This window comes from Balaenoptera physalus, assembly GCF_965194825.1.
Source record: "Balaenoptera physalus genome assembly, chromosome: 13".
Taxonomy (NCBI): domain Eukaryota; kingdom Metazoa; phylum Chordata; class Mammalia; order Artiodactyla; family Balaenopteridae; genus Balaenoptera; species Balaenoptera physalus.
The window spans coordinates 21,095,460-21,121,673 of NC_138892.1; the positions used below are offsets into that span (position 1 = coordinate 21,095,460).

A 26,214-nucleotide genomic window follows, 5' to 3' on the forward strand; every position below is an offset into this window, starting at 1 on the left:
TGAAACAAAGGCGTTGAAGAGACCTGGCTGCTATCTTGGGATGAGAATAGAAAGGGAGGGGAAAAAAACATGAAGGAAAACACACACACACACCCAAACACAAGTACCCCCTTACATTAGACTGCCACATATAAAGGCTTTTCTCCTAGAAAGAAAATGAGTTGCTTTCATTTTGAACAATAAGACAAAGTTTTTCCTGAATCCAACTGTGCACCAAAACGTTCACCACTGCTTTAAAGCGTTATGCCTAGTACAGTACCTGGCATATGACAGGTGAGATGGATACATGAATGGGTGGATAAAATAACTCTCTCCTTCCTATAAGCCATACATCTGATATGGGGGAAGTTGAAAAACAACTTATGGATGTTTAACCATTCTGAGACATCTTCTTTTGAACAGATGAAGCTATACTAAGGGCATAAGCAATATAGGAAAAAATGTAAATGTATTTTACAACGTAGAAGCATGGTAGAGGAATTCTTGCATCAAGATGTAACAACATAAGAATAAAATTGTAAAAATCGAAAGTAGTTCATTTTTTCCTAATCATTTTTATCTCACTTTTTATTTAGCATAACAAGGACTGACATACAATGAAATATTGACTTTATCATATATTAATCATATCGCCTGGGGAGGTATATTCACCTTTAAAATGGAGAAAATAGTTATCTATTAATTATGGTTGTTTTAACAATGACAAGAGATAGTAAGGGAGAGCACTTACTATGCTGGCTGCTAAGATACTCAAGAAATGTTTGAAACACGCACACACACACACACACACACACACACACACACACACATGCAGAGTCTTCGAGCCCAATCTTGAAGGTCATACATATATGTCCACAAATTCTAAGAAACAGTGAAATCTTTCCATCATCCTGCTAATCCCAATAAAAACATTTGTAGCAGACAAGGAGTTTTACTGATGTTCAAATCCTATATTTTTTACATTTTTTATATTTTGGTCTTTCAAAGCTTTCTATAAACAATAATCTAAGGCACAGTCCCTTGAAGAACCAAACTATGTGTTTTTATACTTAGAAATTTCAATGAACTGGTTAAACATCTGAATCATATTTAGAATCTCTAGTTAGACACGGAAGGTAGATAAACAGCCCAAATCTTTCTTACCAGAGTTGCCCCAGACTGTGTGGACAGCTTCCCAAACCTACTTAGCATAAAACTTGTTTTTTAAACAAGAAAATAAACAGATTAATTCTCAAACACTGGAAAATTCTTAAACCGATAAAAACTTGATTTGCTTTTTAAAATGAAGTAATATTTCCTTTTTGTTTTCAAATTTAAATATTAAGTTCTCACAAACTTGTACTCTTCTACTTGTTCATAAAGAGATCACCATTCTAAACTATAAAACAGTTAACATCATAAACAAATGTGTTTTTACTAAGGTGTGTTCACAAAAATTATGATAAAAATAGACTTACGAGCATTTAGTTCATTTTTTTTACAATAATACTAGCTTTTTGATTAATAAGTTTCTTTTTAACATCTTTATTGGAGTATAATTGCTTTACAATGGTGTGTTAGTTTCTGCTTTATAACAAAGTGAGTCAGCTATACATATATCTCCATATCCCCTCCCTCTTGCATCTCCCTCCCACCCTCCCCATCCCACCCCTCTAGGTGGTCACAAAACACCGAGCTTATCTCCCTGTGCTATGCGGCTGCTTCCCACTAGCTATTGGTTTTACATTTGGTAGTGTATATATGTCCATGCCACTCTCTCACTTTGTCCCAGCTTACCCTTCCCCCTCCCCGTGTCCTCAAGTCCATTCTCTAGTAGGTCTGCTTCTTTATTCCCGTCCTAAGTTCATTCAGCCCTAAAAAAATTGAAGTTCATCTCCCATATCTGCATAGAAGCCAGCTTTTACCATTTATTAAAAAAAATCCTTTCAGCAAAGTATAATCTATCATCTTTCAAATCAAAGGAAGTAATTACACAATTTTATAACTTTCCATGAAAAGTTAATTTCTTTCCAATGTCTATTAATTTGATTTTTATTCTCCCGGGGACATTTTTTCACTTTTATTCAGTAACCTAGTATGAAGGGATTGCCCACCCAGAACAAATAGTTGGTCCTCTTATAGTCTTCATTAAAAATATTTCTCTCAGAAGTAGCCTCATCTTCTTCAATTCCAGGATCCTTCACCTCAGTGTTTAAACCCTATACCAAGTACATTCATGAAGGAATTAAACGAAGGGTAAGAGACTCTCCATTCCACTCTGGTCTGCATTATTTATCTTATTACGTCGGCACTTAACTTCTCCCACCCTGAGCTGTCCTACCTGTAAAGTGGACATAGTAATTACCCCATAAGGTCAGGAGGGTAGTACAATGACAAAAGGGGATAAATAGTACTAAAAAGCTTTAAAATGTTCACAGAAAATATAGAAATATAAATATAATTTAGAAATATGTATTTCATTGTATAGAAATGCAATGTCACAAAACTAAAAGTAGCAAAAGATTGCAGTAGTTCTTTATACAATGCTCTTCCAGTCTACACTCTTCAAATCCAATATTACATAATACTATTTGATATTAAAAGACTAACATTATCTAGAATTAGAGCTCTGACAACAAAACACGAATGCTGATGACTTAGTATGTGATACTGCATCGCCATCCTCAATGCTAAATCTCTAACTTGAGCAAATGTATTGATTATGATAAAGTTCTTAGTGAAAACTGTATAACAATAAAATAGTGGAAGAAGAGTAAACCTTGATTAATCAAAATGCTTAGAAAAGAGGAATCTACTTCTCGGTCACAGCCCAGCATCAATGACTCCAATACCCATTTTGGAGAATAAAATTCTCCTGATTTCAGCTTACTGAGTCAACATTTACTTCTTACTACTGATATCTGAGTGAAGGAATAGTATTCTGTTTTCTTAAAGATTTTTCTTTGATTATGATTAATCAAGGAATCTAAAAAATTATAATACCCACTTACTTACTAAATATTATAGCATACTAAATATATAGAATTTATAATCCCTCTACAGTTTTCCCACTAGGCTTCATCGAAGACCCCAAAACTATGTGGTTCAGTTTCAAAAATTAAACCAGCATTTCACTAACCATCTCTTCTGGTGTCAAAATTATTTTACACAGCATCTCTTTTAAGACATCATTTTATTTTAAAGTTTGGCATCTAAGGTTTCTAGTTTTATTACCCCTCCCAAGTGTTATAACAGTTTCTCCTTTCACGGTGAATTTAAAATTGGAGTGAAACTTACTTTCTTGTATTGCATTAAGAATCTCTGAAAAGTCCACATCACTCTTTGGCCCGTCAGGTAGTATTTGCATATCCAGCTGGTAGCTTTGCAAATCCACACCTCCTTCTAGAGAAACGAAAGATATTCATGGAGTTTGCACTGGTTATCAGACAGCCCAGCATCAGGGTCCCAAGGAGAAGCAATGTCAAAATCTAAAAAGAACAGCCAGCTGGTTTGCCAATGATCCTCCCACGTGGACAAATGACTTTTAAAAGATGAGGAACATTACTAGCCATTTGCCCCTTATGGGACCAAAAAGGTTTAATTGTATTTCCAAGGCAAAAATAAGGCAATTACTTTATTAAAATACCACATACTTCATAGTATTTATGGGTGATTTCCTAGGTGAAGAATATAACATGCTAGCCTCCACCACAAGGACATTTAAAATTATTCTCAGCTTCTACATGGCTAAAAAGGGACAGTCACCACTAATACTTTATGAAGCCATCTTCCTTAAAATGGTAATAATTTATTTAAAGGAAAGGATTTAATATTCCTGATATCACAGAAAAACTGTATCAATTTTTTCTCTCACAGTTGGACTTCCCCTGTTATATCATTTACTTTTCAATTATACCAGAATACTTTAATTTATTCTATGAAGTAGTTAAGGCCCTTGTACTAGGTTTGCCCAATGTATTTTTGGTGCGTTCTAAAGAAAGAGGTGCTGCTCCACACACCTATACAACATTTAAGGAAGTCAAAGAAACCAAGATATCAAAAAGTAGCTTTGGGGCTTCCCTGGTGGTGCAGTGGTTGAGAATCTGCCTGCCAATGCAGGGGACGCAGGTTCGAGCCCTGGTCTGGGAAGTTCCCACATGCCGCGGAGCAACTAGGCCCGTGAGCCACAATTACTGAGCCTGCGCGTCTGGAGCCTGTGCTCCGCAACAAGAGAGGCCGCGATAGTGAGAGGCCCGCGCGCTGTGATGGAGAGTGGCCCCCACTTGCCGCAACTAGAGAAAGCCCTCGCACAGAAACAAAGACCCAACACAGCCATAAATAAATAAATAAACCCAAAAGTTAAAAAAAAAAAAGTAGCTTTATCATTAATAATAATAAATCTCTGAATGCTTCTTAAAATAATCAGTAAGAACATCTCCAATCTGATGAGTCTGGAAGGGCTAAACGTCAGTGCTAAAATAAACACAGAGCCTGATAAATAAAATGGGGTACACTCTAGCTTCCAAAATTTTTGTAGAAATAACTCTTTTATAAGCCCAGGAATTATTCTTAGCCTTGAATAAAATTTCAGTTACATCCCTAAAACTCAAGAAGAATAAGACACAGTTACTATCTTACAAGAACACTCATTCTGGGAGGGGAATGGACACAAGTAACTATAATAGAAGGTGAGCTTTAGGAGGGCAGGAACTTTTGTCTGCATGCTATAACCCATCACTTAGAACAGTGTCTAGCACAGAGTAGGCTCTCAACTAATGTAGATGGAACGAATTTATGAGGATATGCGGTACTTATGAAACAAAGGCAGGAGAGTAACAAGTAAAGCTATAAGCTCAGATTCTGGGAGGCAGACAAACCAGCATTCAAATTCTTACTAGGGGACACCGAATATCTCTAGATCTTAGTTTCCTCATCCATGAAATGCGTGATAGTAACAGTCACACAGAGTAGCCATGAGGACTAAATGAGATAATGCATGAAAAGCTCTTAGCTGTCATAGCACTCAGTAAATGGAAGCCATTACTATTATCATCCATAATAATTTATTATAGCGACACTGGCATTTCTACAGAAACTATCCAGCCATTGAATAATGAGAAGGAATCCATGAGTCAATTATTTGGGACCAGCATGCATTTAAAGTGACAGTTAAGCACTGCAGACACAGCAGTGAATTTTTAAATGCATGCATTCAGTTGGCTCATTGCAAGGTCTGAAGTTATCAGTGAGACTAAGCTTCTCAATGGAACAGAACAAAGGTGTCTTCCTGCTGGTCCAGAATTTAAATGGGCTATCTGCTTTTTTCTCCGCCATGCCAGCTACCTTGAATGGGTAGGGAAAAGTTTTGATGCTTTTCAACCTCTACTAAGGCTAGTCACCTTTGTTGCACTCAATAACCAAAGACCCAAAGACCTCACAATGACATCAACAGGGGGAAAAAAAAAAATTCAATACCACTTTTCAGCCAGGCTGCATGCTATGTACTTTATTATCTCATTTAGTTTTTACTCTAACCTTGAAAAGGAGGTGCAGTAAGAAGTAGTAATTTGTCCCAAAAAGCTACTAAGTTGTAAAGATATACCAACCCATGCCCTTAACTGGTCTTTAAAATCACACATACCCAAGCGGTCAAAACCACAGGCTGTTAGAAATAAGAAAATTTACCAATTTTCACTGGACTTAACAACAGTCCAGGACTTCGGACCAGGACAAAAGTCATTACATAACCTAAAAAGCAAATGACTTTTAAAATAGCCTAATAAATAGAAGCCCAATTTATTTACTTGCTGTTTGTCACAAGAGTTCATAAATTCATGTGGAAGTAGTGATGACTATGAAATAACTGTAACTTTTCATAACTAAAATTCCATAATTTTTAATAAATTTTTTGTTAGAGGACAGGTAGGAGCATAAGAAGTCACAAAAGAAGCAACACAAAGAGGCATTCGGGTCATCAAAGCCTGTCTTTCAAGAATATTAAAAACGTGGGGAAGAAAAAAGTGAAGAAAGTGGATATAAGGATACAGATAAATATATAGATATATCTCAAGTATACTAAAAACCACACCATTTTTTTTTTTATTTTTTATTTATTTATTTATTTATTTTGGCTGTGTTGGGTCTTCGTTTCTGTGCGAGGGCTTTCTCTAGTTGCGGCAAGTGGGGGCCACTCTTCATCGCGGCGTGCGGGCCTCTCACTGTCGCGGCCTCTCTCGTTGTGGAGCACAAGCTCCAGATGTGCAGGCTCAGTAGTTGTGGCTCACGGGCCCAGCTGCTCCGCGGCATGTGGGATCTCCCCAGACTAGGGCTTGAACCCGTGTCCCCTGCATTGACAGGCAGATTCTCAACCACTGCACCACCAGGGAAGCCCCACACCATTTTATATGACTAGAAAAGGAAGAAAATACTGCATTAGGTACGGAAGTTCTCTCACCTGTGAAATGATGGGTATATTCTGTTTTATTCTTTATTTTTTCTATGTTTTTCACAATACGCAAAATATTTTAAAGTTATTTAAAAATTCAGATTGTGGGGCTTCCCTGGTGGTGCAGTGGTTGAGAGTCTGCCTGCCAATTCAGGGAACACAGGTTCGAGCCCTGGTCTGGGAAGATCCCACATGCCGCGGAGCAACTAGGCCCGTGAGCCACAATTACTGAGCCTGCGCATCTGGAGTCTGTGCTCCGCAACAAGAGAGGCCGCGATAATGAGAGGCCCGCGCGCCGCAATGAAGAGTGGCCCCCACTTGCTGCAACTAGAGAAAGCCCTCGTGCAGAAATGAGGACCCAACATCCATAAATAAATAAATAAAAATTTAAAAAAAAATTCAGATTGTGGCAGTAGAGGATATTAAGTTTTTAAAATTCAGGATTCAAGACTTAAAGACTACAGATGTTAAACCATTAAGGAACTAATTTAATAAAAGTTTTTCCAAATTAATACAATTCTTAACCTATATAAGTCAAATAGCTCTAAACTGCAAGATGCAACATTCTCTTCATAGTAAACATTAAGATCGCATTTAGAATCCTTAAAATATAAGGCATTTTTCTTCCTCTGCTCTAGAAGAAATACAAAATTTATTTATTTTATGAAATACAAAATGTATTTCATAAAGTAAAAAAAGTGTATTTTATGAAAATATACTTTCATAAAATATAAGGGTCTGGAATTTCTGGCAGTAAGTCATTCACTAAAGTCTAAGATGACGAAGTAGGGGATGCTGTAAAACAAGGACTTCTGTAAACTTTCCTAAATGGAGAGTGATCACTGGACAAGGATATTTTCAAATGAATCCGTCCAGGTGACAATCTTCACCTTTAGCACGTACTGCCCAAGTGAAAGAGACTGAATAACTTCAATATACAAGAAGTTGTGTGTCTACTTTGGACTTTTGATATTTAATTAATCATTGTTAATCCTGCAGTGTTGGTGTGATTTCTAAAAGTTGAGAATTGGACTTCTTCCTATGGTCATGGATGTCTCTGACTATGTCAAAACACAAAGCTCTGAAAAAACTAGGCAAGACAGTGAAGGTGTCATGGTTTCAAACTGAAGGGCCTCAGTAATTGACATGCAACTAAGTGCAATCCCAAGAAAAGGAAACAAATAAGTTACATTATAGAGGGAAGCTAAAAAGATTTCCTAAAGATGTCGAGAACCTACTGAACAATTTTTAAAAATGAAAAATAGCTACAAAATTCATGTGATCTCCAAATTTACCTTTAGCTTTTCTCACACTTGATTGATAGGAGTGATTAAATTCAAATCTTAATTGTGATTTGTAGTATGAGTAAAATTGAAAGTAGTTTCGATAAAAAGTAACCTTGATAACAGCACTTGCATTCAATAAAACTTCTTCAGCTGAGCAAACATCTTAAAAATTCACTTTAGATTTGTACCTAGCATACATGGATTTTAGCTAAATCCTTATATACAAAAGGGACCAAAAAAAGCTTCAAATATGAATTTCTTAGTTACCAAATATGTCGATTCCTCTCCCATCCCAACCATCTCTGCCTATAGAAATCCCTTTCTAGTTTCAAGGCCCCTCCTAAATGCTCTGTGGTTCAAGCATTTCTTGATTCTAACAAGTAAATACCCTTTTTCACCCACTGAACCCATATAGCTATCTATATTTTATCTTTTTTTACAGTACATGTTTTCCATCAAAATTACCTAGCACCGTGAAGACACAGACAAATGTGAGTTCCTAGTCCTCCCTGTCTAGATTTCTTCCTCATCTCTAGCACCTTCGACTAGATTGTAACTTGATGCAGGCCTGGCACCAAACTGCATCCACCTTTTTGTCTCCTACAGAACCTAGGACAAGGCCTTGAACATATTAGTTTCTTGGTTAAAGCTCTTTTACGGCAAATTCACATTACTAGCAACAGCAGTAGATACAGACTAAGAAAATGTCCCAGTCTTCCTTTCTAGTCCACAACTTTAACACATCTTGACAGGTTATCTATAGATCAGGGGTCCCCAACCACTGGGCCGAGGACTGGTACCTCGGAGGTGAGTGGCGGGGGAGCGAGAGAAGCTTCATCTGCCGCTCCCCACTGCTCGCGTTACTCCCTGAACCAACCACCCGACCCTGGTCCGTGGAAACATTGTCTTCCACGAAACTGGTCCCTGGTGCCAAAAAGGTTGGGGACCGCTGCTATAGATGACTATGAAAGGCATATTCTAAATCATACATTTGCTCTTCCCTTCCCTTCTTTTTAAAATTTGTCAAATAATAAAGAAAACCTTCAAGTACCAAAGAGCTTATAATGAAAACCAGCAGTGGGCAACTCTACCCCTTCTTCAACCGCAATCCTATTTCCTCAGTCCAACCACTTTTAAGAGTTTCTGTTTTTACTTCCTTTAGATCTCTCTATATGTGTATCTCGTTGTTTCTTGATCAATTTTATACAGTTGACCCTTGAACAACTCGGGTTTGAACTGCATAGGTCCACTTATACAGGACTATTTTTCAAGAGTAAATAGTACAGTACTTAAGAGTGCATGTGGTTGAATCCGCTGATGGGGAGGAACCACTGACTGGGAGAGCCAACTATATATTATACGCAGATTAACCGCCTCCCCGCCATTGTTTAAGGATCAAATATATGTTACATAGTTTTCTGCTATGATATAAGACAATATAACTTACTATTACTGCCACTCCCCCTTGCCCCCCACTCACCCATCAAATCATTATTATCAATATAATTCTTCTATATATTGCCTTAGTATAGTGGCTTTAAATAAATTACTTAAAATTCAGTTTTTTTGTTCAATCAAATACAGATGATCTTATATTTGCAAATTAACACAAAATGATATAAAAAGCATATTTTGACACTACACTGACCTGGATTTAAATTCCATTTTTATGTGTTCCTAAGCCATTAAATAATGAACCTCATTTTTCTCATTTATAAAATGAAAAGACAATTTTTTGAGCTCTTTTAAAAATTATAATTTACACATATGTAAATAATTTGGTTCATGGTGTTAAGCCATCATGATCCACTAAAAATTTTAAGTGATATATTCCTTCTCTGCAAAATGAGGGCCAATTCCAGGTTTAGGACCTATACTAAATAAAAACAATTTAGTAAAAAAAAAAATCCTGTAATTTGGATTTGGAATAGTTACTCCACATTGAAACAAGTAAAGGAAAGTGTGACAAATCAAATCTTAACTTCCCCATGAAACACAAAAGATGGAGGACCCTGTAAAGTAAGCTAAAGGGGACAAATGGTATTTTCGATGACTACCTCATAATAAATGATGCTCTGTCTAAGCTTCTGTCTACATTCAATTTATATTCTGCAAATAAAATTGGTAGTTCCTGTCCAGAGAGGTATAGTTAACACAAATCCTCAAACGCAGCATTTTTTACAGAATAGAGAGCAGTGATATTTCAACACGTGATATAAATATCTAAAATGAACCCTCACATGTAATATTTTTGGACTTAATAGGCTGCAAAGACATCATTTTTGAAACTGGGAGTGTGTTTTCAATTCCCCATGAATGAATTCAGTGTTCCTATGACAGTGTTAAGATGGAGAATAATATTAAGAAGGGAGGGAGGTATAGTCTGTCTTCTTTTCAGACTTCCCCTATATCAGCCAGTGTCCACAATAAATCTTCTAGGAAGGAAGCGGGGAAATGAACCCAATTCTTCTGGAGGATCTGACATTGGAAACCCTAGATTAACTTGTGGGATATTTCACTGGTTCTGGAAAAACTTTCCATCTGTGTTTCTTAACTTCATTTATAGTGCTTACCAAACTCTATTTAGTGTATTGTAAACTAAAAAACCTTCACAACAGAAGATGCTTCATACGTGCTACTGTAAAAAGACACACAAATCCCACTCTTTCATATTAGTGGTGCTTAACTATAAATCTAGTGACATTGCAAGATCATTCTTTTACAGAAGAAAGCTCGGCTTTGTATTAGCAGGAATACACAGATTGATTCACCCACACTCGTCACTATAAAAGCTAAAGACATTTCTTCAAATGATTAACACTGAGTAGTTCTAAGGGCCCAATTCTGGACTGGGTCCTTACTGGAGTACCACATTTAGCTAACAGCAGGTGGATGTTTCTCAGGTCTAAAATGGAAATAATAATCCCACTGCTTCAGCCAGTAATGGCTGACCTTCAACAAAATTACTTCTATGTTTCCCAGGATTGGCAAGATAGTGATCTCCTAAATTATAAAGAATGTCTGCATTAAGAGTTCCAAAGAGGGCCTGGAAACCAGAGCTGCAAAGCTTTAAATGGCAGGAAGGATTTGTGTGGGAGTGTAGGCAGGGCTCCATGGGGGTCTTCCAATCTTCCAGATGCTGAGGTCTGTTGCTATGACAACAGTGACTCTTGCCGAGGAAGGGAAGAGAGAAACTCAGGATTAGGAGGGGTTACAGAGTAGAAACCATGATACTTTCAGCATCACTATAATGTTGTTTACTCTTTTAACTTGCACAGTAAATCTTCAGAAGGGCCTGAGATGAATGTATGAAAGAGAATGGCCTTGCAAGACAACAAGCCTCTTGAGAGCCAGGGCTCTGTCCATCTTGTGCATCGGCCTCTTATCTCTAACTCAGGGAATTAAGTAAGTAGAGCAGAAGCTTACGATTAACCGTCTATCTACCATGATTAAGAACTTAGTTTAGGGTTAGGGCTCAGGCCACTAGTTATAGTCATATGATCTTGAGTTAGTAGTTACTTAAATCTCTCCAAGCTTCTTAAATATAAAGTTATTTGAAATAGACTTGGGCAGAAGATGCAATTCTAAATTCCATTAAAACACAATACTCTTTCCAGAAATAGTTGCCTTTGTGGATGCCTTTTCTGTAGCTTTTCTTTATTCACTTTGTATATTCAAATGGTTGTGAAAAGATTCTTCAGAAAGGTATTTCTAAATACACTACATAGGTCAAAATATGTGCATATGTCCCTCAGCAAAGGGGAAAAAGTGAACATTTCTAAGGGAAGAATTTGGTATGTATTTTTAGAAAACTCAATTTTGTTACTCAGCAAATGATAGCAAGGAGCACAGATCCATCCCAATGCCCACATTTCAAGGCTCAAAATAGCTTCTTTTCCTAAGCACCCCTCTATTTACTAAACTCACATCACACATTTTACAAAAAACCACTTAAAGAGGAAGAGAGTCAAATGAGGGATGATTAGTGTTATTTCTAAACCATAGTTTAGAAAGATACCACATTCACCTTCAAGGCAATGAGAAATAAAACAGAGGTCCAAAGTAGCTCTTATACTTTTTCTCCCACATATTCTCAAAGCCATGTGGAAGATCTTATCTTCCAGCCACACCAAAAATCCGTTTCACAAATAGAAAAATAAATATATATTTTCATCCAAGCTTCTGATTCATTCAAGAAGAGTAGCCAGATTCCTCAGGTTCAATAAAGAAGTTTCAGGCACAATTCTCAGTAAAATGTCTGTTTCCGGATAAGGTGATGAGAAAACACTAAATTTCACACTCAACTATTTTCACTCTCAAGGAAAAAAAATTGGCTCAGTGGGAAAAAACACTCGTAAGAAACTAAAGACATAGGTTTTAGCTAGGGTCCATCAATGACTAATTTTGTACTTTTCGTCAAGCAATTTCATTTCCTGAGGCATAGTAATTAGCAGGGCTAATTCTGCCTCACGCACCACTGTGAGAACTCAGTGAGATGCAGGAGAAATATTTGTGGAAGCCCTTTAGAGACAATGGACCATCATCTAACGTAAGGTGATGGTATCATGATTATTACTGTGGTCAAGATTAGCCATACGTTTACTTTTTTTCCCTAAAGAATAAGTTGAATCTTGACTCTCATCTTGGCAGAACTAGAAACAAGTCAGCCAACACACAAGTCTTTCTTCGCTGTCTTTCTTTTTTCAAATCTCTGCTTAATTGCTCCTTTTCTCTCCTTCTTCCCACAGCCTCTGGTACTTATGTTAAACGGAATGTGAAAGGTACTTGCTGAGTTAATTCTGTTTCCCTAATTTGAGACCAGGCCTTGACATAATACTGGAATTAGAAAAAGGGAAGATGAAAAAACAAAGGTCTAATGCAGAGTAGAACAAAAATGATGCTACAAAGTAGAGCATCACTGATATAGAAAGAAATAACTGGTTACGGTGACTATGTGTTTTCAGTGGAATCTAACCGGTCCCTTCCTCAATATAGTCTTCTTATGCTACGGGCTGAACTATTACAGGGCTTTCAATTTTCCAAAGCTTTGGCATACAAACTTGCTAGAAATATTGCTACCAAGTTGTTTGAAGAAGGTAATGAGAGAATCAAACCACCGGAGTTGGAATCCTGCCTCCGCCACTTACTGGCCGCATGTTTTGGGGCAAGTTACTTAAACCTTCTCTGTGCCTTAGTTTCCCCAACCATAAAATAAGGCTGACAGCATGAGGATATTATGGAATTAAATGAAATAATGAATGCAAATAGCTTAACAGTTTTTGAGGTTGGGAATATGGTAGAGTACTTAAGGGGAGCTGTAATTTTATTATTGTCAAACATTTAGTACCGTCTGTATACAGATAGCATGAGACGACAGTATACAGACGACATGTATACATGTCGTTCTAGCTCACTGGAAACAACAAAATCCTAAAGTTTCTCTCCTGTGAAATCAACTTGTCCCAGCATTTAAATACATATCTATATAAGTGAAAAATAATCTTGCATAAAAGGGGAAAGGGCTGCTTAGGCTTTTAAAGGGAGATAAAAGGAATTGTGTTAGAAATTACTTGGGAAAATAATGAAATGTATCAGCAAAACATCATTTTACCAACTCTAGAAGAGAATAAAGGACAAATTCTGTGACTAATGGCATTTCTCTAGGACTATATGATGGGCCTATCATATAAAGGAAAAGAAATAGAAGAAATATTTTAGATTTCACAAAGCTTCTAATTCTACTTTGCGTGGCACAGTCATTAAACTGGGATAATGTGACCCATACTCACTAAGCTTTACACTTTCAAATTCAAAAATTCGCAATCAGTGCTTCAGTTGACTCTGTTCTTGACCCTTAAATGACAGTTCCAAGCCTGGTGCCATTTAATACTTTTATTATTGGCCTATAAAGTGGAGTACTATTCATTAATTACGAGCGGCTAAAAGATAAGGTCAAAATGAAATCAATACACAAGAGAAACATCTGAAACAATCAGAAGGAAAGAGAAACCATACAAATACAAGATGAAGGTGAACAGCTCCTGCGTCAGTGCAGCATAAAGGGAAACCGTCTTAATTGTTAACCTGGCTCAAGTTAACTGGGAAACTGCTCTATGCTTCAAGGACCGAGTGAGAAATGATTCTGGGACATAAGCACTTTCAGGCTTGTGAATTTTGTCTATGATGATGGTGACAACAAAAATGATCCTTTGCTCCTGTCACCTTACTGTGCAAGGATCGTATAGAGCATTTTACATGAATGAATTTATCTGGCATAACAATGCCACATACGGTTGCCAGATATAACACATGAAAATACAGGGTGCCCAGGTAATTTGAATTTCAAATAAACTAATAATTTTTTATGATAAGTCTGCCCCATGCAATTCATGAGACATTCTTACACCAAAAGGTATTTGTTGTTTATCTGAAATTTAACTGTGAGTCCTGTGTTTCATCTGGCGACCCTAACACTGTGAGATAGGTATTAATATTCTCATTTTGCTGATGAGGAAAAAGATTCAGAGAAATTAAGTCATTTGCCCAAGTCTGCATAGCTATTAGGGAACATATGTGGGTTTAAAACATCTAACAACAAAGCTTGCACTGATCACCACTATAGTGCACTATTATTACACTCTTTCCTATATCTGAATGGCCATCCCTCCATCTTCCTGTTGATGTCTTAGCTGACCTTCAAAGTCCAATCTGTAGAATCCTTCTTATATCTTTTCCCTAGTAATAATGTTTCCATAATTGTATTTATATCTCTATTCTAGCCCTTAATACAATGAATTCTATTATAGCAGGTTAAGTACAGGTCCCTGTAGTGGATATTCTTCCATATACATTTCCCTTTTCTAACGTCACCTCTATTTCCTTTTGGGGAAATGTCTTTCCCTTACTGTGTGCAGCCTGGGCGGGAGGAGAAATCAAGGGGTCCTATCCTCCTATTATAAAAGCTGAAGAGGGAGGCCTCCTCTGTCCTATCCTTTTATCTCTCATCACTCTCTGCCCAAACAAGGGAAAGGCACATGGCTGATAGAATCTCTTCCAGGTCTTCAAAAACTGAGCCAGATGATGCAAAAACCAAGAAAAATGGTAAGGGTTCATTTATGCCAGAAAGTCAAATAGTCCTTTTCTTGGTATCTGTTCCTTTACCAAGGCCAGTTCTCCAGCCTTTCCATCCATATCCTTCAAATTTAAATTCCTTCTTTTCTCGGATTAAATAATTGGTTTCAGTTTTTTATAACCAAAGAGCCCTGACTGATGGTCTTTCTGGACATAACTGTGAGCTCCCCAAGGTCCATGTACAATAGAGTTCTACACCATTCCAGCCCCAATGAAGTACCCTCCAAATAAATATTTGTTAGGACATAGTAGGCACTCAGAAATGTTTGTAAACTCAAAGGGGAATAAATGAACTGAAATTGTTCAGGGTTGATGGCACAGAAGATCTACAAGATTTTCTTGTTCTTTCTTTTCATACTTATCAACCAGTCTGAGTGGGCTTTTAGAAAGTGCTTTGGGAATCGAGATTATTAACTTTGTAAAAAGTAGATGGACGATTTAATAGGCCTCACTCTGACTAAAATGCACATGCTGCTTCTAAGATCTATGATTCACTGCAAATAAGAAACTCGGTTTGAGAGCTCTTCTATAATCTCCCAACAGAGAACTATGATGCATTAGTAAAAGTACAGTAAAAATAAAAGGATGGAATTCAAGTCACATCTATCTTAATAATGTGAGTTTTAAATACATATATTTTCAAAAACAGGTTTCTAATCATAATTTGTTTAATATGATTTTTCTTAACTATAATTATGCTAAAGAATTGGTTTTATTTATATTTTCAACCAATAGCCAATGCAAGTAGGGTTCAAGAATCGATGATAAAATTATGATAGATAAATGTAGTGATGTGTTTTTTAAGGTAAGAGCAGTGACAAGATATGCTGACATCACACCATTAGGAAATATCTTAACATTTCTTCAAATGTTTATTACATTAGTATCAGTAAAGGATGTCAAAGACTGACTCTTCTCTGCCTGGGTCAAACACAAACAGAATATTCTATATAATTCTGGGCACTGTATTTCCAAAGATGCAGTAATGAAATAAGACTTTTTCTAAGAGTGGAGTGGGTAGGATGGTAAAGAAGGTGAAAACCATGCTGTTGAAGGAAGCATCGAAGGAACTAGAAAATGTTTCAGTTGGCAAATAGCTCAACATGAGTTTTTGAACAACTAAAAGATCATCACTGAAAGAAGAATAGATTTACCCTGCATAACTTCAGAATGCAAACCTATACCCAGTGAGTGCAATAGATTTCGACAAACAGCAAATAATCAGCCTTTGATAAGGCTTCCAAGTTCTGACCAGTTGGATCAGAAAGGCTTTTGGGAGGAGGGGGGATTTGGGATACACTTTGAGGAATGAGAAGGGCTTGAGAGAGATGCATTGAGGTAGGGGCATTCCAAAAAGAGCGAGGAGCTTGAATAATAGCAGAGAAATGGAAGAGTAAAAGCCTACTTGAGAAATAGTGCAGAGCTCTGGATAAAGTAGAACAAGGCAGGTTACATAGTACAAAAGATGCCAGGAAAAATAGGGAGAGGTAAAACTGTAGAGGCTTCAAAACTGGGCTCACTGGGCCTTCCAGAATTCTCTTCCCATCAGTCTTTTCTCAGATTGGTCCCTTCATCTTCTTGCTTTCATGAAAGCCTGGCTCTTCCCAGAGGTCACAGCTTCCCCATGGCTCTTTCCTATGGTACTATTTTTGTCCCACAGCCCTGACACCAAAGGATCTGGAGGAGGAGGAGGGGGTGTCTTCCTTGAGTCCTCATGTCACCTTCAGACCATTGTTCTTCCCCCTTTCCTAAACTCTCCCAGCCTTGAATCTCAGGTTGTTTTATTATATCACCTTCTCTCCATCATCACTGCACCCACCTGCTGCCTTCCAGATCATGCTCCCTCATTTCCTGATGAGGTTACCTCCTGACTTATTGTCACTCTCCCAGAACTATTCAATTCAATTTCAATATCTAGGTAGATGATCCTTCCCAAACCCCGGCCTCTCATTCTGAGAATACTTTCCTCCACTGATCTTGCCCTCCATCATGTTACACTCACTAAGTTCATACTCTAACCTCAACCTCATCATTACTAACAACAGCAACACCCTTCTTAGTAGCAGTGCCCTGCATTCCACTCTTTCACTACCACCTCTTATCTTTTCAGCTCTTCTTCCCCTGTCCTAACCTCAGTACCCTTTAATCCCCTCTTGGACCTCCAACCAAGTGATCCTATCAACTTTCCACTGAAACTCACTCCCCCCTCCGGATGTCTTCACTCCCCTCTGTACTAAGCTTAAAACACATGATCGACTGTTATCATCATTCTCTCTAGTGCACCTTTGATTCCCTCTCTCTCTCTCTTTTCCTAATTCCTTGGCAAAATCAACACCCTGACTAAATATAACTCTATATATTGATATAGTCTTTGTTTTCATTCACGTAGCTAAACAAGGTTAAAGAAAAACACACAACCATGATAACTAGTCCTAGTTTAATTTCATGACCATGAACCTCAAATAGCCATTTAATGTGGGTCAGCAACCATATTCCACCGTTTACACCATCCTACCATCCTCTCAATCAATCTGACTCCCTTCTCGTTCTCAGTTATGACCTTCCTTACCACATTGCAGATAAAACTGAAACAGCGGGAAAAGAACTTCTCAGACCCTCCTCACATTGCCAACATCTACACACTCTCCCTTCCCATCTGTTATCACAGATAAACTGTTCATGATTCTATTGTGCAAACGGCTCTCATTTCTCTCACCAATCCTCACATCACGAATTATTCCCTCTCCCCAACGCCAGTTATCTGCTGGAGATTTGCTATTTTGCAAAGAAACTCTCTTGACCTCGCTTCTCCCCCAGCGGCTACTCTATTTCTTTGCTACCTTTCACAGCAAAACTACTTTTAAAAAGTTGTCTATATTCTCAGTATCCAATTCATATGCTTCCATTCTGTCTGAGACACACTTTAATCAGAGTTTCATCCCCACCACTTCACCAAAGCTGTTCTCAAAATCACCATCGATCTCCACTTTACTAAAATCAACGGCCAATTCTTATTTCTCATCTTACTTGACTTTCAGCAACATTTAACCTAGATAATCACTCCTCTCTTTGTGATAAACTTTTCTTTATTTAACTTCCAAGACATGTAATTTCTGGTTTCTCTCCAGCCTTGCTGGCCATTCTTTCTCGGCCTTGTTTGCTGGTGGTTCGTGCTCTGACCTTTACTATTGGGGTGTGCCAGATTTTAGCCCTTAATCCTCTCCCCCTTCTCCATCTGGTCATCTCTTTCCCTTTCGCGGCTTTAAAGATGATTTATTTGTCATTTACTTGTCAACAAGAGTTGATTTTATATCTCCTTCCCAGACCAGTCTCTCAAACTCCAAATATGTTTATCCCACCACCCACGTGATCTCTCCAGTTGCCCACAGACTTCCGATCTTGACCCCACTTCTGCCCTCAAATCCACTAAGTCCGCTTTGCCTTCAGCCTTCTCCATCTCAGTTGATACCAAACCCATTTACTCAAGTCAAAAACTATATAGTCATACTTAGCTCTCCTTTCTCTCTTATCCCACATCTAATCCATTGAAACTCTGTGGCCCAACTTTATTTTATTTTTAAATTTTTATTGGAGTATAGTTGCTTTACAATGTTGGGTTAGTTTTTACTGTACAGCAAAGTGAATCAGCTATAGGTATACATATATCCCCTCTTTTTTGGAGTTCCTTCCCGTTTAGGTCACTGCAGAGCACTGAGTAGAGTTCCCTGTGCTTTACAGTAGGTTCTCATTAGTTATCTATTTTATACATAGTATCAATATTGTATATATGTCAATCCCCATCTCCCAATTCATCCCACTCCCCCCTTGGTATCCATATGTTTGTTCTCTACGTCTGTGTCTCTATTTCTGCTTTGCAAATAAGATCATCTATACCATTTTTTTAGATTCCACATATATGTGTTAAAATACAATTTTTTTTTCTCTTTCTGACTTACTTCACTCTGTATAATAGTCTCTAGGTCCATCCACATCTCTACAAATGACCCAGTTTTGTTCCTTTTTATGGCTAAGTAATATTCCATTGTATATATATGTACCACATCTTCTTTATTCATTCATCTGTCGACGGACACTTAGGTTGCTTCCATGTCCTGGCTATTGTAAATAGTGCTTGCATGCATGTGCCTTTTTGAATTATGGTTTTCTCTGGGTATGTGCCCAGTAGCGGGATTGCTGGATCATATGGTAATTCTATTTTTAGTTTTTTAAGGAACCTCCATACTGTTCTCCATAGTGGCTGTATCAATTTACATTCCCACCAACAGTGCAAGAGGGTTTCCTTTTCTCCACACCCTCTCCAGCATTTATTGCTTGTAGAGTTTTTGATGAAGGCCATTCTGACTGGTGTGAGGTGACACCTCATTGTAGTTTTGATTTGCATTTCTCTAATAATTAGTGATGTTTAACACTTTTCATGTGCCTTTTTCTACCCTTAGTAAGAGCTACCATCATGTCTCGACTTGATTATTATGGTGGCTTCCTATCTGACCTTCCTCCTTTTACCGTCTACCCCTATAGTCTATCCTCAAATAATAGCTAAAGTGATCCTGTTAAAAAATAAGTCAGATCATGGGATTCTTCTGCTCAAAACCCCTTAAAAGCTCCCATTTCATATAAGGCTCAAAGTCCTTACATGGCCTGCAAGGTCCTGCCCCATCTGGTCCCTCTGACCTCACTGAGCTGATGTTTCCTTCTCACTCTAAGCTCAGGGGTCTCTGTGCTTTTCCTCAAACTGCCAGACTCATTCCTATCGTAGGGCCTGTCAACTGGCTACCCCTCTGCTGGGATGAACTTGCCATCTAAGTGGCTCTCTCAGCTCCTTCTGGTCCTTGATCACACATCTTCTCCACAATGTGGCCTACATGCTGACCACCTTATTTAAAATTGCAACATGCCACCCTACCACCTGATTTCCCCTACTTTTTCTTTTATCCATAATATTTATCTTCTTCCTAAACACTATTTATTATGTTTATATATTACCTATCTCCCTCATATAATATGTTAACTCTCCAGGGGCAGGGATCTTTGTTTCATTCACTGATGTATTCCAAGTACTTGAAGAATGCTTGGCAACCAAATTGACCCTCAATAAATATTTGCTGAAAGGCAGGTAGAGCAATTAGAATGTGATTGTAATTTGTCAATTATACCCTAATAAACCTAGAAAAAAATTTAAGGAACTCTATAATAATAGTCTAAAAAACAGCTAATGAAGGGTCAGCTCAGTCCTACCCTACAAATTATTTAATGGAGGTACAAGATAAATATCCCAGAATCCATGCCTTTAAAGACCTTATGGTGGAGAGACAGACAATTTCAAAATATTAAAAGATTATGGAGCGGGCTTCCCTGGTGGTGCAGTGGTTGAGAATCTGCCTGCCAATGCAGGGGACACAGGTTCGAGCCCTGGTCCGGGAAGATCCCACATGCCACGGAGCAACTATGCCCGTGAGCCACAACTACTGAGCCTGCGCGTCTGGAGCCCATGCTCCGCAACAAGAGAGGCCACAATAGTGAGAGGCCCGCGCACCGCGATGAAGAGTGGCCCCAGCTTGCCGCAACTAGAGAAAGCCCTCGCACAGAAACGAAGACCCAACACAGGCAAAAATAAATAAATATTTAAAAAATAAAAAAAAAATTGGAATTATAAAAAAAAAAAAAAGATTATGGAGCAAAACCAGGGTATCCTAGAGAGAGCAGCATGAGCAAAGGTTGAGAGATATGACACAGCATCACGTGTCTGGAGAGCTGAAAGCAAGTCAGTCTGATCAGACGTCATGGTCTAGTTGATGTGCCAACTTGGCTGGACTAGAGTCCCCAGTTACTCAGTGAACACTAATCCGGATGCTGCTGTGAAGGCGTTTTACAAGTCCAGGATCGGTTACTTTAAATAAGGGAGATTAGCCTAGACAAGGGGGTTGGGGTGCTGATTCAATCAGCCGAAAGGTCTTAAAACCAGAGCTAAGGCTGTCCTGAAGAAGAAATTCCACCTGTGGACAGCGACCTCCACTGTGCCCAAGAGTACCAGCCTGCCCTTCCTAACAGCCTGCCCTATGGATTTCAGACCGGCCTAGACAGCCCTCACAATCATGTAAGTCAATTCTTTTTAATAAATTTCTAGTATAAATCTTCTACTGGCTCTGCTTTTCTGGTTGAGCCCCAGCTGATACATTAGAGTATAAAGTTTAGGGCAGAAGGGGGGAAAAGAAAGGATGAGAAGCACTAGGGGCTAGATCATGATGGGCGTTTGTTTTTAACATGCTAAGAGGTTTGGCCTTTGCCCTAGAATGAGTATGACAAGCAAGATGAACAGCACGATCAGGGGTGGAAATGAATCATTCTGCCTTTGGTGTAAAGGATACACTATGACAGGAGGCAAGAGGATGAGAGAGATGCTGGAGGTTGGGAGAAGGTCAAGAGTTACCTCTGAGAGATGTGAGATGAGAACCAAGAAAGAAGGCCATCATGGAAGTCAGAGAAGTGCTTTGGGAAGAAGTCGTGGTCCATTCGGGTCGGGTGCATCAGAAGAGTCTGCTACTCACCACATTATGGTAAAAGGGGGTCACTAAGGGCCTCAAGAACCGCCATGATGGAGAGGAGGAGGCAGAAACCCGACGGTGTTGGGTTGAAGAGTGGCTGGGAAGGCAGAGAGTAGAGCCAAGCCAAGCAGATTACTCTTTCAGAAGTCTGGCTCAGAAGGGAAGGGAGAAGTGGTGGAAGAGAGAAAAGGATGCAGTGTCAAATGAAGATGATTAGAACGAGAGAAGTTTTAGCCTTCTTCACAGAATGAGGGGAAAGGGCAAGGTCCAAGAGAGGAAAAGGGTGGCCAAGGCCACTGGTGAAGGATACAGGTGAAAGCTTGGTCAAGGACAGTGGGAAGACCCTCATCTTTTGAAAACCAGAGGAAAAGGGTGAAGGATGGGAGTAAACAGAGATATACGTGGAGATGCAGGGTAAGGGACCTGCAGTCATTCAGGCCCAGTGGCTTGTGGGTTTCTCCATGAGGTTAGGAAACAAGGTTATCAGCTGAGAGAAAGAAGATGACAGGTCTAGAGAAGGAAACTTGACTTTAGTTGAGGTTGGGTGGCCACCTGCAAGGACATTACACAGAGAAATCAGGATTGGGTGAGACTTATACTAAGTGACTTCAGAATTTCCTCACAATTTGATGTTCCTGTGAGTCAGAAAGACAGTGTTCACTTGTTTTTCCTCAGCACCCAAAACAATGCCTGGCATATACTATGCACTCAATACCTTTGTTGAATGAATGAACGAATGAATACTTAAATGAGCCTCTCACCCAAATACTTTTAGTTGTAATTACCAACTTTGATATACACTCATTTTAACATATTTAAGAGATCACAGATGCTTCTCAGAGCCTTGAAACTTCATATGACTTTAGTCTTCTCCCTTCACCTGAGGAGGAAATACAGGCAAGTCAAGCCACATAACTGAGGCTTCAAAGTGGACATTTTCAGCTTGACTTTTTCCCTGACCTGTCTTAGAGCAAATTATCAAGAAACTGGCCAAATCTCTGTATTATTTTATTATACAATAAACTTTTTTGAACTGAGCAAGTTTATTCACTGAAATTTTTCATTTAGATTCTCCCACTGTAAGTGGAATGTTGCCTTAACCTCTTCTGACACATCAAGCTCTCTTCCCTCCTATTGGTCTTGGTGACATTGACCACTGACTGAAGTGAAGAGAGAGAGAAAAAAAAAACCAAGACTCTTTTTAAAAAGCAAGCTTAACTGGAAGCATGGAAGAGTTAGACAATAAAAATATAATGCAGGCTGTGTCAGCCTGTTGCTAACACAGGTCCCTGTTGACCCTTCCCCATGCATTACCTGGGTGGAAGACTTTGGTTTTCCCATTAGTGATTCCAGAAGACTTTGCCTCCATTTTTATTGACCTTCTGCCTGGTGGGAGTGAGGAATGCCTGACCACAGGCAGGCGACGTGACCCTGGGCGGCTCGCCACACTTCGCCGTTGGTGGATTTGCAAACGCTTTTCAGCCCCATGAATAGATAAACTTAAACCTGGAATAAGAAATAGCACCATTATATTGAAGAAATCAGTGCAGAATGGCTAAAATGCCAAATTATTTTCTGGCATAAAATCCAGAGAGCATTAAGTAACCTTGTTTCAAATTCTTAAGGGATGCTAGTAATATAAGAACTGTGATACCAATTGATTTGCACATTACATTATTTCCTGAACATTGTTTCATTCAAAATTGGACAGCCTCAGTTATTGTGACAAGAGTTCTATAAACAGATCCAATAAAGTTAAATACTAAAATTCTTCCAAAGTCCTGGAAGATATGCACATAATTGGCATGCTGTCGTCAGGGGCATGAGAATTAGAAACTGTTGTGATATCTGGCATTTCAATAAACATTGAAGAATTTTTTCCCACGGTATTCACGTATAGGCCAGAGTTAAAGACTGAACTCAGATTTACACCTCTGATAACCTTAAAATTATGTACGTTTTTAGAGCTATTTTATCTGGGAAAATTTCAACCATACTAAAAGTGAAAAGAATAGTACAATGGACTCGATGTACCTACCACCCAGCTTCACTAAATAAAGGTCTTCCCAAAAAGCTGAAAAAAAAACTTTCCAATATTCACCTATTCCACTTCCTTTGCTGTCGGTTTGCTTTTTAGGTGCCAGAGTAGTTTAAAGCAAATCCCAGACTTCATGTCAATTTCATCAGAAACAATATTGATTGTATTAACTTATATCGATTATATAGATATGGATTACATCTGCTGATACATACAAACTATATTTTAAAATTCTGAGCTCAAAAGATAAAAACACTCATATCACCGCTGGAGGTTGATAAAATACCAATTCATTATTAAGAAAATGATAAATAAAAGGAAAGAAGAAAGCATTTATCCTGCCTTTCCTTTACTAACCATACTTAAGCCAAATAGTTGATAAGACAAAGTTCTTCACTACAGAAGAATTCCAGTTCATAAATGACTGATGGAAAAGAGAATTAGAAAATCATTTTAGAAGCCTCAAGTAAAATATGAAAGGTTATATGATTTTTCCAAAGAAGCATGTGAGGACAGAGCTGCAATTCAAACTCATGGTGGACTGAATCCAGATTTGTTCTTTAAAAAAAGCCAAGGAAAGGTGTTAGTCTTATTTGATGCCAACCAGCCAGGGGGACTTGTTAAGGAATCATGCCATCTGATGAAGGAAAGCTAAGCTTCACCAAATCACAAAATTTTTTCATTAAAAGGAAAATCTCTATGAGTCTGTTTCTGTTTTGCTATATATGTTCCTTTGTATTATTTTTTAGAGGGGTTACCAGTTGGGAGAAGGAAGTGGGGAGGGGAATGTTAGGGGTATGGGATTAAGAGATACAAACTACTATGTGTAAGATAGATAAGAACAAGAATGTATTGTAAAGCAAAGGGAATTATAGCCATTATCTTGTAATATCTTTTGATAGAGTATAAGCTAAAAACACTGAATCACTTATGCTGTACACCTGAAACTAATATTGTAAATCAACTATACTTCAGTAAAAAAAAAAAGAGGAAAATCTCTTGAAACTTGAAGGTAGAAATTTAGCGTTGGAAGTTACCTTAGCGGTTAGCTAATTCATCTGGTAGCTTACACAGATGAGGAAACTGTGCAATGGCAGGGTAAAACAATCGGCTTACAGATTATCAGTACTGGAAGGACCCAGTGAGACGTCTACTACAAACCCAGAAATGAAGGAAATTAAAAACCTGCTCAGAGGTAAATTATAAATCAGCAATCATGGGTCATGTCAGAGGTATGAAGAGTTAAATTTTCCCAAGGTTGGGGTGGGGCAGGATGTGACCTGGGCCAATTGGTAAGTTCTAAGGAATTTTAAGAAAGGATGATTCAAATCAGAATGAGGTTTGGTCAGCCAAGGAAAAGACAATAACAATACAAACAACAACAGTAAACAAAACATGTAAGAGAGACAAACCCAGGCAGTGCCCATCCAGGCAACAGGCTCAAAGTTCAAAATTTCCAAATGCAGAGCCAGACGGCACTGACAGGCAACTTTTCTCTCCTTTATCCACTTAACTGCTCTCACTCTGACAACGCTCACCAAACTTCGGATTAGGATGTGGCTTCCAGGGCAGGGAGAGATAAATCACACGAGTATTCCCACCTCCCCGGCAGACAGGGTTCTCGGTGTGGATTAACAAACTGGCACCCTGGGTTTCCAAACTGGCACCCTGGGTTTCCACACATCCACCTCCTCAAAAATTACTTAGTATACTCCGCCCCCATGATCCGGTTTCTAAGCCCACAAGCTGTGAGCCTGAGACTTGTTCGTGGGAGATTCACCCTGGTGAGACCTGCCATGCTAGCTGGCCCCTTGGGAGACAGACTGGCCCCTTCCCCTCACACTGCCCGCCCTGCTCTGACGCTCAGCTGCCTCAGCAAGTATGAGCCCTGCTCGTAGGTGTCTCTCTAGGGGCACGACTGGCACTACAGCATCAGCCTGGCATTCCTCCACTCTGCCGTGCTCCCTGCTACCATGCTATGCTCCACATTTCCAGAAAGGTGCAAAACAAATGTCTACAGATGCATCAAGACTTCAGAAGACGGCAATTCCCTAGTGTTCCAGTGGTTAGGACTCAGCGCTTTCACTGCAGTGGCCCAGGTTCAAGATCTAAGATCCTGCAAGCTTCGAGGTGCAGCCAAAAACAAAAAAAGGCTCCAGAAGAATGCACACAGATTTTCAGATGACATATGAAGGGGCTGGGAGGGATACCTGAAGTCAACATCAGATGGTACATGCAGTCTCAGTCTGCATACATGAAATAGAAGGCTCTCCCAAAAACATTTCTTTTTTTAAAATGTTTTAAATTATTTTTTTTATACAGCGGGTTCTTATTAGTTATTTATTTTATACATATTAGTGTATATATGTCAATGCCAATCTCCCAATTCATCCCACCACCACCACTCCCCGACTTTCCCCCCTTGGTGTCCATACATTTGTTCTCTACATCTGTGTCTCTATTTCTGCCTTGCAAACTAGTTCATCTGTACCATTTTTCTAGAGTCCACATATATGCATTAATATACGATATATGTTTTCTCCTTCTGACTTACTTCACTATGCATGACACCCTCTATGTCCATCCACATCTCTGTAAATGACTCAATTTCATTCTTTTTTACAGTGGAGTAATATTCCATTGTATATATGTACCACCTCTTCTTTATCCATTCGTCTGTCAATGGGCATTTAGGTTGTTTCCATGACCTGGCTATTGTAAATAGTGCTGCAATGAACATTGGGGTGCATGTGCCTTTTTGAATTATGGTTT

At 38.7% G+C, this 26,214-nt stretch overlaps 1 protein-coding gene across 7 annotated transcripts in view; it reads right to left on the reverse strand.

Moving 5' to 3' along the window:
- Positions 1 to 26,214, reverse strand: part of ANO4 (anoctamin 4) — a 458,290-nt gene that overhangs the window by 204,058 nt on the left and 228,018 nt on the right. For 6 of the 7 annotated variants that reach the window (XM_082419367.1, XM_082419364.1, XM_082419365.1 and 3 more), the window contains 2 exons: positions 22,719 to 22,910; positions 3,277 to 3,381 (listed from right to left, as the gene is read on the reverse strand). In XM_082419367.1, the coding sequence (XP_082275493.1) occupies positions 3,277 to 3,381; positions 22,719 to 22,910 (297 nt within the window). The remainder of the gene's footprint in view (positions 1 to 3,276; positions 3,382 to 22,718; positions 22,911 to 26,214) is intronic. The other variant, XM_082419366.1, reaches the window with a different exon arrangement.